Consider the following 14,930-nt stretch of genomic DNA (forward strand, 5'->3'; position numbering starts at 1 on the left):
CTCAACTGGATACTTTCTTTTAAAGGATGGCGGAAGAGAACCTTTTCTTTCAGGTTTCTTCCATTCACGTGTAATAAGGGAGCTTATCTTGTCAACCACAGGAAAACACCTACGAGCTTTCTGGTCTAGTCCTTTAAACATTTTATCCTGTACCGATCTCTCTGATTGGGTTTCCTCAATCCCCATAGTATTATTTACTGCTTTAACCAAACGATCTATCCGGTCAAAAGAAAAACAAGAATGGCCGGATTCGCCTTCTGAAGATGATGAGGACGAATGGAGAGAGTCTGATCTTAGCTCCTCTGAGTCACTCACGTCAATTGAAATAGGGGACCTGGGCTCTCTTTCTTTAACGCCTCTATCCTGAGACAGGGATTTCACCGAACCCCTGACCTCCTGTCTGACCATTTGTCTTAGGCTGGTGGCAAAGTCTGGTGTCTCCTCCGCTATCAAACTCTACATACATGGTCTGCATAGCTTGTTAGCGTGGCCGTCTGGAAGGGGAACCCCACCATTCAGCATATTCCTTATGTTTAGCTTTAACGGACCGTTTTTTTCCCTGATAGATAAGGAGAGAGGGTACATAAGGGAAGACAACATATCACCAAGTGAGCTTTCTCGAAGATCACTTACCCATGGTATAGTAAAGAATAATACCGTAGTCTGTGGGGGATCCTTCTCAGCCAGTGATTCATCCCTACGGCTTGAGGACTTGCCAGGCTTCGACTTTTGACTGGTTCTATCTCCTCCAGGGCGACTACTGCCACTAGACCGCCACTAGGTAACCGCTGCTTGGGGCTTCTCTTGACACTGCTGCTCTGGAGAGTGCTGCAGCGCTTCTTGCTCATGAGACTCCATATTACAAGATGGCCGAGAAGCACATGGCAGCCCAAACAGATTCCTTATGTAGCTGGCTTCCCCACAAGGTACCTCCCCTGGACGGGGTCAGAAGGGCCAATCCGGGTGATATGCCCAATACATACTCCGCACGCCCCTGGGAGGCCCCTCCCCCATAGGCTCGTACACACAGCGATGGATCACCTAAAGCAAGGACTCCCCCTGAAGGCTGCTTTCTCCTGCTGCTGCTTCCCCCCAGAGCCTTGTGTGGTGTGGCACCTCGAGCACACCGGACAGACCGAGGAAGGGAACCTCTGCCTCCTGAACCGGCCTGCCGGGCCTGGGTCAATCTTCAGTCTTCACCTTTCTTCATAAGGTATGTCTGAAGGGATCCCCTGTCAGGGACAGGAAACCAACTGATGCGGGAGAGAGGTACCGCCCTTTTACGTCTGTAGGTTTCCTGTCCCCAAAGGGCGGATCCCCTCTCATTGGTGCTGTCATGGCGACTGAATAAAAGGTACTTAAACCACAGCATCGCTTTTTAACGGCACTGAGGAATAAGGGTATAGCGCTCCCCAGAGTAGGAATTTCTCAGCTACCTGAGACCCCAGAGAACATGATTTGTGTGGGTTTTTTACCAACCCCAGAATTGCGATCACCGTCATTAACGGTATAACGTTGACCGCAAAAAAAAGTCTGATTTTCCTTTTCATTTCTCTCTCCTTTGATGTGATCGCACATCAGAGGAGAGAGAAATAGGGTCCCCCGATATCCCCCCGGTACCTCCTTTGTCCCTGCATCCTCCCGTGAAGTCCCCTGAGCCGCCGACATCTTCTTACGGGAGAAAATTGCAGGCGCGTGGGCAGTGCATCCGCTGAGATCTGCCAGCCGGCACCCGGCAACAATAGGACATTTTTCCTATTGGTTAATTTTGATCACTGTGATAGTCTATCACAGTGATCAAAATAAAAAAATTGTAAATCAACCCCCCCTCTTTATCACCCTCTTAGTTAGGTTAAAAATAATAAAATAAAAAAATGTATTTATTTCCATTTTCCCATTAGAGTTAAAGCTAAAGTTAGAGTTGGGCTAGGGTTGTGGTTATGGTTGGGATTAGGGGTGTGTTGGGGCTAGGGTTGGAGATAGAATTGGGGGGTTTCCAGTTTAGGTACATCAGGGGGTCTCCAAACGCAACATGGCGCCACCATTGATACCAGCCAATTTTGCGTTCAAAAAGTCAAACGGTGCTCCCTTCCTTTTTAAACCATGCCGTGCACCCAAACAATGGCTTTTTCCCACATATGGGGTATGTGGGAGAAATTGCACAACAAATTTTGTGTCCAATTTCTCTTGATACCCTTGTGAAATTAAAAAAAAATGGTTCCAAAGTAAATTTATTTTCTGTTATATTGACCCCCAAACTCACTTCATATATGAGGTGGTCCCTAAAAACAAATGGTTTTGTAAATTTCTTTGGAAAAATAAGAAATCGCTGGTCAACATTTAACCCTTATAACAGGGGTCCCCAACCTGTTGCTCGGGAGCCACATGTGGCTCGCGGTCCCATGAACTGTGGTTCGCGGCTGTCTGCCAGCTTGGTGCATTATCTCCAGATCTAGCAAACAGGTATGAAGAGCACATCTGAAAATGGTGAATTTTGTGAGCAGCTCTGCACGGAAGAGCAGATCTGCATGCACATACACTGGTCTTAGGGGTATAGAGATAATTTAAGTATGGTTCGCTGGAGACCGGATGATAAACCTGTCAGAGGAGGTTTTTGAAGCTGAATGTGACAGTGTCTTGGGGGAGCTTTATAGGAGAATACTAAATGGGGGTATTGTGGGAACCCCTGCATCTTAATATACTTCTTTGGGGTGATTTTTGTGGAAAAGCTTTGGTTAACATTATGTTTGTAATGGGGGCTTTGGTTGCCACTATTGCGAGGGGGGTGGGAACTGAATGTGGCTTGTGACCCTCTCTCAAGGCTGGATGTGGCTCGCAACCCTCTCAGAGCTGAATGTGGCTCTCAAGGTCAGAAACGATGGGGACCTCTGCCTTATAACATCCTAACAAAAAAAAATATTTTTCAAAATTGTGCTGATGTAAAGCAGACATGTGGCAAAGGTTATTTGTTAACTATTTTGTGTGACACCACTCTGATTTAAGTGTACAAAAGTTTGAAAATTGCAAAATTTTCAACAAATTTCCATTTTTTTCTTAAACAAATGCAAGTTATATAGAAGAAATTTTACCACTAACATGAAGTACAATATGTCATGAAAAAACAGTCTCAGAATCAGTGGGATACGTTGAAGTGTTCCAGAGCTATAACCTCATAAACTGACAGTGGTCAGAATTGTAAAAACTGGCCTGGTCATTCAGTACCAAATTGGCTCTGTCACTAGGGGGTTAATGTCGATCATAAAAGCGAAGTTTGGCCAGAAAGACTGGACCTGGTCTTGTAGGGACCATATGAGCACATTCAGCAGCACAGAAGGGAGAGAAGGTAGATTCATCCAATAAGATATCAGGGTTCTAGGAAGCCAACAGCATCATTACCCTCCGCTTTCTCTTACAGGCCCATCATAATATTTTTCGTCAAGTGATTTTATAACTTGTCAGCACATTCTACGTCATTTGGCTTTCTTGCTAACAGATCTCGGCAGCTAGTGGTCAGCGTCTCCTAATCCCAGGGGTAGGAGAATACTCCCGGTTGTACGCTCTATAGAAAAGGATTTAACAATTTCACAAAGTAATTTCAACATTTCCAAATGGAGCAGAATGTTGTGGTCTAGAGGTAAAATGGTGATCACACGATTGTGATACGACCGGACTACACCATTGATAAAGCTGTCACAGCCGGTGACTGAGAAGAATCTGTGACTTCTCTACATTTAGTGGTTACCACTCACCTGGATAGTCATATGTAGGAATCTCCTCCTTACACCACTCATCACCCCTCACATATGTCTCTGTAGTATTAATATGGGTCAGATCTTCACCCTGAAACAAATATTGTAAAAGTCACAGACAGATGGAGAAGTCACATCTATGATCAGCTCTAATCCTGCCATCTCCACCGTTCTCATTACACAAGTATAAAACACATAACGTATTTTTCGGACCATACTTTTCTTCCTTCAAATTTGAGAGGAAAATGCAGGGTGCGTCTTATGGTCCGAATGTAAAATGTGGGGAGGGGGATCGCAGGAGGCAGGAAATTGTCGCCGCTGCAGGAATCCAGCACTGGGGAACCCACGTGGTCCCAAAGCTTAACGTGAAGGAATATTCATTAGCTGCTTCACCGCCCACCTGTCAGGGCGGGGAGCAGCAAATGAATATTCCTTCACTTAAACAGTGGACCCACATGGTTTCAACAGCGCCGGATTCCTGCAGCAGCTGGGGAGATCATGTTTCCAATGGAGAAACAGGAGCTGGGTGCCACAGGAGGGATTGCCGTAGTCGCAGACCTGACAACACAGCGCAGGCTGTGCTGATGCCAAGTGTTCCCGTCATTATACGAGTTGGGTTGAGGTAATGAAGAGGGCAGACTGGAGCATCGCATGATAGCACAGAGCCCTCCCTCTTCATTATGTCACCACAGGTCCTTCAGACACCGCACTAGAAACAATTCAGCTTCCTCTTACAGGACTTGTGGTGCGGTAATAAGAGGAAGGGCTCTGTGCGATCATGTGATGCTCCAGCCCTTCATTACCTCAACACAGGTCCTGAAAGCTGTAGAGAGATAGATACTTTTGGTTTTCCAGCGTGGCTGGCTGGCTGCAGGACCTGCACTGATATGAGCACAGCCTGTACAAGTAAGAATTAATTAAAAGATTAGTAATTCCAACACATAAAAAAGCACTCTGCCACTCCTGCGGTGAACTATAACTTCCAGAATGCCACAGGATCTGCATGACATGCTGGGAGCTATAGTTCTCCCATGGGATCTTAAAGCAACACTCCAGTGTCATTTTTCAGTACTGGATTGGTACTTTAAATATAAGCCCTGTGCCCCCATTCTTATACTCACCCTCCAGCGTCTTCATATAGTACTTTACAGACACCACACTGGTCCAGCAGCACCATCATCTACCCGTAGCTTCCAACATAATAACATACTATTATATATAATAACACAACATATAATAGTATGTTAATTACGTTAGTAAATACTTTACCGCATTTTTTGCTTCAAATATTTTTTCCCTATTTTCCACCTCTAAAACCTGGGTGCATCTTATAGTCCAGTGCGTCATATACTCCAAAAAATATGGTAATACTGGTGGAAAAAACAAGACTGAGCACAAGACCTTCACTTCGGTATACACATCAAAGGGGAGATCTCATGACACCTTCTCTCCATCTACCTGATGATCCTGAGGAACATTGGGATCTTCCCGTTTACAGTCCTGCGGAAGAAGAGGACGGGGACATCTCTCTGGTGTTGTCTTCTTACTGGATAGATCTGGAGGAAACACATACATGGACTGAATTCATTCTTTACATACAGATAATTATAGGCCCTCTGTATTTAGTCCTGTCTATTACCTGGTGATGTGAGGGGTTGAGGAGCCTCCATCATGACGTCCTTGTACAGATCTTTGTGTCCTTCTAAATACTCCCACTCCTCCATAGAGAAATAGACGGCGACATTCTGACACCTTATAGGAACCTGACACATACAATGATACCGTCATCCCCCAATCCCTTAATAGCGTTACTGTATAATGTCCCAGCATTCCCAGCAGTGTCACCTCTCCAGTCAGCAGCTCAATCATCTTGTAGGTCAGTTCTAGGATCTTCTGGTCATTGATGTCCTCATGTATCAGGGGGTGAGGTGGAGGCCCCGTGATTGGGCTCAGGGATCTTCCGCATTCCTCAGACACAGGGTCCTGACAGCGCTCACTAGAGGTCTTCTTCACTACTGTGTAATCCTGGTTATGGAGAGACACATTAATAAATCTCACTACAGACATTTCCAGAGTCCTCACCTCTCCAGTTCTGTCAATTTGTTATTCCCATAGATAAGAATGATGTAATGTGACGTCATCAGAATCTCTCACCTCTCCAGTAAGCCGGAAGAGGATCTCTAGGGTGAGGTGTAAGATCTTCTCCACCATCTTGTCTCTGTCCATATCCATCTTTGATGGTTAAATCAGGAAAATTCTCTTATATAGAAGATCTTCACTGAGAGGATCCGATATTGTAGAGAACTGAGTGAGAAGATGAGCTGATGTAGCATAAAAATCTTGTGCAATAATACAACTGTTGGAAATATTAACCCCTTCCCGACATGTGACGGAATAGTACGTCACATGTCGGGACCCCCGCTTTGATGTGCGCTCCGGCGGTGAGCGCACATCAAAGTCGCGACATGTCAGCTGTTTTTTACAGCTGACATGTGCGCGCAATAGCGGCGGGTGAAATCGCGATCACCCGCCGCTATTAACTAGTTAAATGCCGCTGTCAAACGCAGACAGCGGCATTTAACTACCGCATCCGGCCGTGCGGCCGGATATGAGCGCATCGCCGACCCCCGTCACATGATCGGAGGTCGGCGATGCTTGTACATTGTAACCATAGAGGTCCTGGAGACCTCTATGGTTACTGATCACCGGTGGCTGTGAGCGCCCCCCTGTGGTCGGCGCTCACAGCACACCTGCATTTTAGCTACATAACAGCGATCTGATGATCGCTGTTATGTAGCAGAGCCGATCGGGCTGTGCCTGCTTCTAGCCTCCCATGGAGGGTATAGAAGCATGGTAAAAGTTAAAAAAAAAAGTTAAAAAAAATGTGAAAAAAATAAAAAAAATATAAAAGTTTAAATCACCCCCCTTTCGCCCCAATCAAAATAAATCAATAAAAAAAAACCCCAACCTACACATATTTGGTATCGCCGCGTTCAGAATCGCCCGATCTATCAATAAAAAAAAGCATTAACCTGATCGCTAAACGGCGTAATGAAAAAAAAATCGAAACGCCAGATTTACGTTTTTTTGGTCGCCACGACATTGCATTAAAATGCAATAACGGGCGATCAAAAGAACGTATCTGCACCAAAATGCTATCATTAAAAATGCCAGCTCGGCACGCAAAAAATAAGCCCTCACCCGACCCCAGATCACGAAAAATGGAGACGCTACGGGTATCGGAAAATGGCGCAATTTTATTTATTTATTTTTTTGCAAAGTTTGGAATTTTTTTTCACCACTTAGGTAAAAAAGAACCTAGTCATGTTAGGTGTCTATGAACTCGTACTGACCTGGAGAATCATAATGGCAGGTCAGTTTTAGCATTTAGTGAACCTAGCAAAATAGGCAAGCAAAAAACCAGTGTGGGATTGCACTTTTTTTGCAATTTCACTGCACTTGGAATTTTTTTCCCGTTTTCTAGTACACGACATGGTAAAACCAATGATGTCGTTCAAAAGTACAACTCGTCCCGCAAAAAATAAGCCCTCACATGGCCAAATTGACAGAAAAATAAAAAAGTTATGGCTCTGGGAAGGAGGGGAGCGAAAAACGAAAACGGAAAAACGGAAAAAGCTCCGGGGGTGAAGGGGTTAAAGGAAGCATATTAGGAGATAGAAAGTGCACATGTTGTATTATCTAGTCTGTTATGGACTGGACCATGAGTTGAATTGCTGACTAGGACATCTCTCTCTTCCATGCTCCCAATCACTGGCTATGTTACTCACTGCTTTGGCAACTGATTGGCTGTAGGAATCACAAGTTCGTTGGGAATAACCAAGAAATACAGAGACTGGCGGGGGACCCAAGCAGCAATGATACTTTTATTATTTTACAACATACTGTGTTCTTCCCTGACATCTACTAATAAAACATATAGTTTAAGCCACAGACAAGAAGCAGGTTCCACCTCGGAGTCGGCAGCTGAATACATTTCTCATAGACTCATCTTCCATAACGCTAATTCTCGTCTCATTTATCAACACTGGAATCGGCATTAGCAATACTGCAGGAGATATTCATTACACGGTAATGGAAAAAAATTATTACATTTCAGCTTACCACTGTGTCCGCCATTTAAGACACTCTAGCACGGATGTAGTTCAGTCCAAACTAAGCACAGCTGTATCCAAACAAGAAGAGCTTTTCCAGCGAGAGATAGAGGAACAGTAGTAGACGTTTTTGCAAAAAACGCTTGATATTTGATGAATCAAATTAGGGATTAGGGATATGGTTGGGATTAGGGGTGTATTGGGATTAGGGTTAGGTTTGTGGTTAGGGTCGGGATTAGGGTTAGGGGTGTGTTGGGGTTAGGGTTGTGATTAGGGTTATGGTTGGGATTAGGGTTAGGAGTGTGTTGGGGTTAGAGTTGTAATTAGGGTTTTGGTTAGGGATTAGGGGTGTGTTGGGGTTAGGGTTGTGATTAGGGTTAGGGGTGTGTTGGGGTTAGGCTTGTGATTAGGATTATGGATAGGGTTGGGATTAGGGTTAGAATTGGGGGGTTTCCACTGTTTAGGTACATCAGGGGGTCTCCAAACGCAACATGGCTCCACCATTGATTCCAGCCAATTATGCGATTAAAAAGTCAAATGGTGCTCTCTCCCTTCTAGGCTCTGCCGTGCGCCCAAACAGTGGTTTACCCCCACATATGGGGCATCAGCGTACACAGGACAAATTGGAAAACAACTTTTGGGGTCCAGTTTCTCCTGTTACCCTTGGGAAAATAAAAAAATTTGGGGATAAAAAAACATTTTTGTGAAAAAAAAAAAAAGATTTATTTTCACGGTTCTGCGACAAACTTCTGTGAAATGTTTGGGCGTTTAAAGTGCTCACCACACATCTATATAAGCTCTTTGGGGGGTCTACTTTCCAAAATGGTGTCACTTGTGGGAGGTTTCCACTGTTTAGGCACATCAGGGGCTCTCCAAACGCGACATGGCGTTCGATCTCAATTCCAGACAATTCTGCATTGAAAACGTCAAATGGCACTCCTTCTCTTCCAAGCTCTGCCGTGCGCCCAAACAGTGGTTTACCACCACTTATGGGGTATCGGCATATTCAGCAGAAATTGCACAACAAATATTGTGGTTCATTTTCTCTTTTTACGCTTGTGAAAATAAAAAAAATTGGTTCTGAAGTAAAATGTTTGTAATAAAAAGTTAAATGGTAATTTTTTCCTTCCATTTTGCTTCAGTTCCTGTGAAGCACTAAAGGGTTAATAAACTTCTTGAATGTGGTTTTGAGCACCTTAAGGGGTGTAGTTTTTCAAAGAGTGTCACTGGCTATTTTCTGTCATGTACACCCCTCAAAGTGACTTTAAATGTGAGATGGTCCCTAAAAAAGTGGTTTTGCAAATTTTGTTGTTAAAATGAGAAATCGCTGGTCAACTTTTAACCCTTATAACTTCCTAACAACAAAAAAAATTGGTTCCAAAATTGTGCTGATGTAAACTTGACATGTGAGAAATGTTATTTATTAACTATTTTGTATGACATATCTCTCTGATTTAAGGGAATGAATATTCAAAGTTTTAAAATGGTAAAATTTTAAACATTTTCCCCATATTTCCATTTTTTTCATAAATAAACGCAAGTAATATCGAAGAAATGTTACCACTAACATGAAGTACAATATGTCACGTAAAAACAATCTCAGAATCAGCGGGATCCGTTAAAGCGTTCCAGAGTTATAACCTCATAAAGTGACAGTGGTCTGAATTGTAAAAATTGGCCTGAACATTAAGCTGCACATTGGCTCCGTCAGCTTCTGTGTATTGTTCCTGATATTACAATTAACCCATTTATAGTCCCCTTTTTTAAAGGGTTTCGTATATACTAACATATACTTTTAAGAGACTTGCATTAATTTTTTTAGGTGTTTTTTCTAGTTGGGTCTAATTGCACCCAATATAAAACTTTTTTCCTGCATAGAGCAAGAAACTTTTTAAAGGGAACCTGTCACCCCCCAGGGCATTTTTAAGTAAAAGAGCCACCTTTGGCAGCACTAAGATGGATGGCTCAGAGGCAGCTAAAACGGGAAGACACCATGGATACCTCTGTGACTCAATACAGGTATGGGGTGCAATTTATAAAAGCCAATATTTCAGCGTTACTAGGGATCAGAAACATAAGAGCCACCTTCACAGAATGCAGCCTTAGTGCTGCTGAAGGTGGCACTTTTACTTAACCCCTTCCCGACCTTTGACGCCACGTAGGCGTCATGAAAACCCGTGCCAATCCGACCCATGACGCCTATGTGGCGTCATGGAATGATCGCGTCCCTGCAGATCGGGTGAAGGGGTTAACTCCTATTTTACCCGATCTGCAGGGAGAGGGGGAGTGGTACTTCAGCCCAGGGGGGGTGGCTTCACCCCCCCGTGGCTACGATCGCTCTGATTGGCTGTTGAAAGTGAAACTGCCAATCAGAGCGATTTGTAATATTTCACCTAAAAAACTGGTGAAATATTACAATCCAGCCATGGACGATGCTGCAATATCATCGGCTATGGCTGGAAATACTGAAGTGCCCCCCCCCACGCCCACCGATCGCCCCCCCCATCCTCCGTTATGGGGTCCGGTCCCCTCCGTCCGCCTGCCGGCTCCCCCGTCCTCCTGTCCGCTCCCTCCTTGCTCAGACCCACCCCCCCTGTGCTCCGTTCCCCCCCCCCCGTGCTCCGATCCACCCCCCCACCACCCCTTCATACTTACCGATCCTCCCAGTGTCCGGCCGTCTCCTCGCTGGGCGCCGCCATCTTGGAAAATGGCGGGCGCATGCTCAGTATGCCCGCCGGCAGATTCCTTACAGGTACATTTTGATCGCTGTGGTAGGTTCTATCACAGCGATCAAAATAAAAAAAAAATAATAAATAACCCCCCCCCCCCTTTTATCACCCCCATAGGGACAATAATAAAATAAAGAATTTTTTTATTTTTTTTTTTCCACTAGGGTTAGGGTTAGAACTAGGGTTAGAACTAGGGGTAGGGTTAGGGGTAGGGTTAGGGTTACGGGTAGGGTTAGGGGTAGGGTTAGGGCATGTGCACACAGAGCGGATCGGCCGCGGATCCGCAGCGGATCGGCAGCGGATCCGCAGCGGATCGGCCGCGGATCCGCAGCGGATCGGCCGCGGATCCGCAGCGGATCGGCCGCGGATCCGCAGCGGATCGGCCGCGGATCCGCAGCGGATCGGCCGCGGATCCGCAGCGGATCGGCCGCGGATTGGCAGCGGATCGGCCGCGGATCCGCAGCGGATTGGCAGCGGATCCGCAGCGGATCCGCAGCGGATTGGCCGCGGATCCGCAGCGGATCCGCAGCGGATTGGCCGCGGATCCGCAGCGGATCCGCAGCGGATTGGCCGCGGATCCGCAGCGGATTGACAGCGGATCCGCAGCGGATTGGCCGCGGATCCGCAGCGGATTGGCAGCGGATTGGCCGCGGATCCGCAGCGGATTGGGTTAGGGTTACGGGTAGGGTCAGGGGTAGGGTTAGGGCATGTGCACACAGAGCGGATCGGCCGCGGATCCGCAGCGGATCGGCAGCGGATCCGCAGCGGATCGGCCGCGGATCCGCAGCGGATCGGCCGCGGATCCGCAGCGGATCGGCCGCGGATCCGCAGCGGATCGGCAGCGGATCCGCAGCGGATCGGCCGCGGATCCGCAGCGGATCGGCCGCGGATCCGCAGCGGATCGGCCGCGGATCCGCAGCGGATCGGCCGCGGATCCGCAGCGGATCGGCCGCGGATCCGCAGCGGATCGGCCGCGGATTGGCAGCGGATAGGCCGCGGATCCGCAGCGGATTGGCAGCGGATCCGCAGCGGATCCGCAGCGGATTGGCCGCGGATCCGCAGCGGATCCGCAGCGGATTGGCCGCGGATCCGCAGCGGATTGACAGCGGATCCGCAGCGGATTGGCCGCGGATCCGCAGCGGATTGGCAGCGGATTGGCCGCGGATCCGCAGCGGATTGGCCGCTGCGAATTCGAAGCAGTTTTCCATCAGGTTTACAGTACCATGTACACCTAAGGAAAACCAAATCCGCTGTGCCCATGGTGCGGAAAATTCCGTGCAGAAACGCTGCGTTGTATTTTCCGCAGCATGTCAATTCTTTGTGCGGATTCCGCAGCGTTTTACACCTGTTCCTCAATAGGAATCCGCAGGTGAAATCCGCACAAAAAAACACTGGAAATCTGCTGTAAATCCGCAGGTAAAACGCAGTGCCTTTTACCTGCAGATTTTTCAAAAATCGTGCGGAAAAATCTCACACGAATCCGCAACGTGGGCACATAGCCTTAGGGTTAGGGTTGGAATTAGAGTTAGGGTTGGAATTAGGGCTAGGGTTTGAAATAGGGTTAAGATTAGGCTTGTGGTTAGGGTTACGGATAGGGTTAGGGGTGTGTTGGGGTTACAGTTGTGGTTAGGGTTGGGATTAGGGCTACGGTTGGGATTAGGGTTAGGATTAGGGTTGGAATTAAGGTTACGGGTGTGTTGCGGTTAGGGTTGTGGTTAGGGGTGTGTTGGGGTTAGGGTTGTGATTAGGGTTATGGCTACAGTTGGGATTAGGATTAGGGGTGTGTTGGGGTTAGTGTTGAAATTAGAATTGAGGGGTTTCCACTGTTTAGGCACATCAGGGGTCTCCAAACGCAACATGGCGCCACCATTGATTCCAGCCAATCTTGCATTCAAAAAGTCAAATGGTGCTCCCTTCCAAGCCCCGACGTGCGCCCAAACAGTGGTTTACCCCCACATTTGGGGTACCAGCGTACTCAGGACAAACTGGGCAACAACTGTTGGGGTCCAATTTCTCCTGTTACCCTTGCAAAAATAAAAAATTACTTGCTAAAACATAATTTTTGAGGAAAGAACAATTATTTTTTATTTTCACGGCTCTGCGTTATAAACTTCTGTGAAGCACTTGGGGGTTGAAAGTGCTCACCACACATCTAGATAAGTTCCTTCGGGGGTCTAGTTTCCAAAATGGGGTCACTTGTGGGGTGTTTCTACTGTTTAGGCACATCAGGGGCTCTGCAAATGCAATGTGACGCCCGCAGACCATTCCATCAAAGTCTGCATTCCAAAACGTCACTACTTCCCTTCCGAGCCCCGGCATGTGCCCAAACAGTGGTTTACCCCCACATATGGGGTATCACCGTACTCAGGACAAACTGGACAACAAAATTTGGGGTCCAATTTCTCCTATTACCCTTGGGAAAATAAAAAATTCCGGGCCAAAAATCATTTTTGAGGAAAGAAAAATTATTTTTTATTTTCACGGCTCTGCGTTGTAAACTTCTGTGAAGCACCTGGGGGTTTTAAGTGCTCACTATGCATCTAGATAAGTTCCTTGGGGGGTCTAGTTTCCAAAATGGGGTCACTTGTAGGGGAGCTCCAATGTTTAGGCACACAGGGGCTCTCCAAACGCGACATGGTGTCCGCTAACGATTGGAGCTAATTTTCCATTCAAAAAGTCAAATGGCACGCCTCCCCTTCCGAGCCTTGCCGTGCACCCAAACAGTGGTTTACCCCCACATGTGAGGTATTGGTGTACTCAGGAGAAATTGCCCAACAAAATTTAGGATCCATTTTATCCTGTTGCCCATGTGAAAATGAAAAAATTGAGGCTAAAATAATTTTTTTGTGAAAAAAAAGTACTTTTTCATTTTTACGGATCAATTTGTGAAGCACCTGGGGGTTTAAAGTGCTCACTATGCTTCTAGATAAGTTCCTTGGGGGGTCTAGTTTCCAAAATGGGGTCACTTGTGGGGGAGCTCCAATGTTTAGGCACACGGGGGCTCTCCAAACGCGACATGGTGTCCGCTAAAGATTGGAGCCAATTTTTCATTCAAAAAGTCAAATGGCGCTCCTTCCCTTCCGAGCCCTGCCGTGCGCCCAAACAGTGGTTTACCCCCACATATGAGGTATCAGCGTACTCAGGACAAATTGGACAACAACGTCCGTGGTCCAGTTTCTCCTTTTACCGCTGGGAAAATAAAAAAATTGTTGCTAAAAGATCATTTTTGTGACTAAAAAGTTAAATGTTCATTTTTTACTTCCATGTTGCTTCTGCTGCTGTGAAACACCTGAAGGGTTAATAAAACTTCTTGAATGTGGTTTTGAGCACCTTGAGGGGTGCAGTTTTTAGAATGGTGTCACTTTTGGGTATTTTCAGCCATATAGAACCCTCAAAATGACTTCAAATGTGAGGTGGTCCCTAAAAAAAATGGTTTTGTAAATTTTGTTGTAAAAATGAGAAATCACTGGTCAAATTTTAACCCTTATAACTTCCTAGCAAAAAAAAAAATTGTTTCCAAAATTGTGCTGATGTAAAGTAGACATGTGGGAAACGTTATTTATTAACTATTTTGTGTCACATAACTCTCTGGTTTAACAGAATAAAAATTAAAAATGTGAAAATTGAGAAATTTTCAAATTTTTTGCCAAATTTCCGTTTTTTTCACAAATAAACGCAGAAATTATCGACCTAAATTTACCACTAACATGAAGCCCAATATGTCACGAAAAAACAATCTCAGAATCGCTAGGATCCGTTGAAGCGTTCCTGAGTTATTACCTCATAAAGGGACACTGGTCAGAATTTCAAAAAACGGCAAGGTCATTAAGGCCAAAATAGGCTGGGTCATGAAGGGGTTAAAAACGCCCTGGGGGTGACCTGTTCCCTTTAACCCCTTCATGACCCAGCCTATTTTGACCTTAATGACCTGGCGTTTTTTCCAATTCTGACCAGTGTCCCTTTATGAGGTAATAACTCAGGAACGCTTCAACGGATCCTAGCGGTTCTGAGATTGTTTTTTCGTGACATATTGGGCTTCATGTTAGTGGTAAATTTAGGTCGATAATTTCTGCGTTTATTTGTGAAAAAAACGGAAATTTGGCGAAAATTTTGAAAATTTCGCAATTTTCACATTTTGAATTTTTATTCTGTTAAACCAGAGAGTTATGTGACACAAAATAGTTAATAAATAACATTTCCCACATGTCTACTTTATATCAGCACAACTTTGGAAACAAAATTTTTTTTTTTGCTAGGAAGTTATAAGGGTTAAAATTTGACCAGTGATTTCTCATTTTTACAACAAAATTTACAAAACCATTTTTTTAGGGACCACCTCA

At 45.7% G+C, this 14,930-nt stretch overlaps 1 protein-coding gene across 2 annotated transcripts in view; it reads right to left on the reverse strand.

Annotated features, from left to right (window-relative positions):
- The window catches only part of LOC143767683 (uncharacterized), a 46,539-nt gene that overhangs the window by 7,568 nt on the left and 24,041 nt on the right, over window positions 1-14,930 (reverse strand). Inside the window, exons 2-6 of one of the 2 annotated variants that reach the window (XM_077256167.1) lie at window positions 5,904-6,053; window positions 5,595-5,774; window positions 5,389-5,512; window positions 5,208-5,305; window positions 3,750-3,840 (exon numbers count right to left, since the gene is read on the reverse strand). In XM_077256167.1, coding sequence (XP_077112282.1) covers window positions 3,750-3,840; window positions 5,208-5,305; window positions 5,389-5,512; window positions 5,595-5,774; window positions 5,904-5,981 — 571 coding nt within the window. In that variant the 5' untranslated portion in view covers window positions 5,982-6,053. Of the gene's footprint in view, window positions 1-3,749; window positions 3,841-5,207; window positions 5,306-5,388; window positions 5,513-5,594; window positions 5,775-5,903; window positions 6,106-14,930 lie in introns of both variants that reach the window. The other variant, XM_077256166.1, reaches the window with a different exon arrangement.

Source organism: Ranitomeya variabilis, chromosome 4 (genome assembly GCF_051348905.1).
Source record: "Ranitomeya variabilis isolate aRanVar5 chromosome 4, aRanVar5.hap1, whole genome shotgun sequence".
NCBI classification, from domain to species: Eukaryota; Metazoa; Chordata; class Amphibia; order Anura; family Dendrobatidae; genus Ranitomeya; species Ranitomeya variabilis.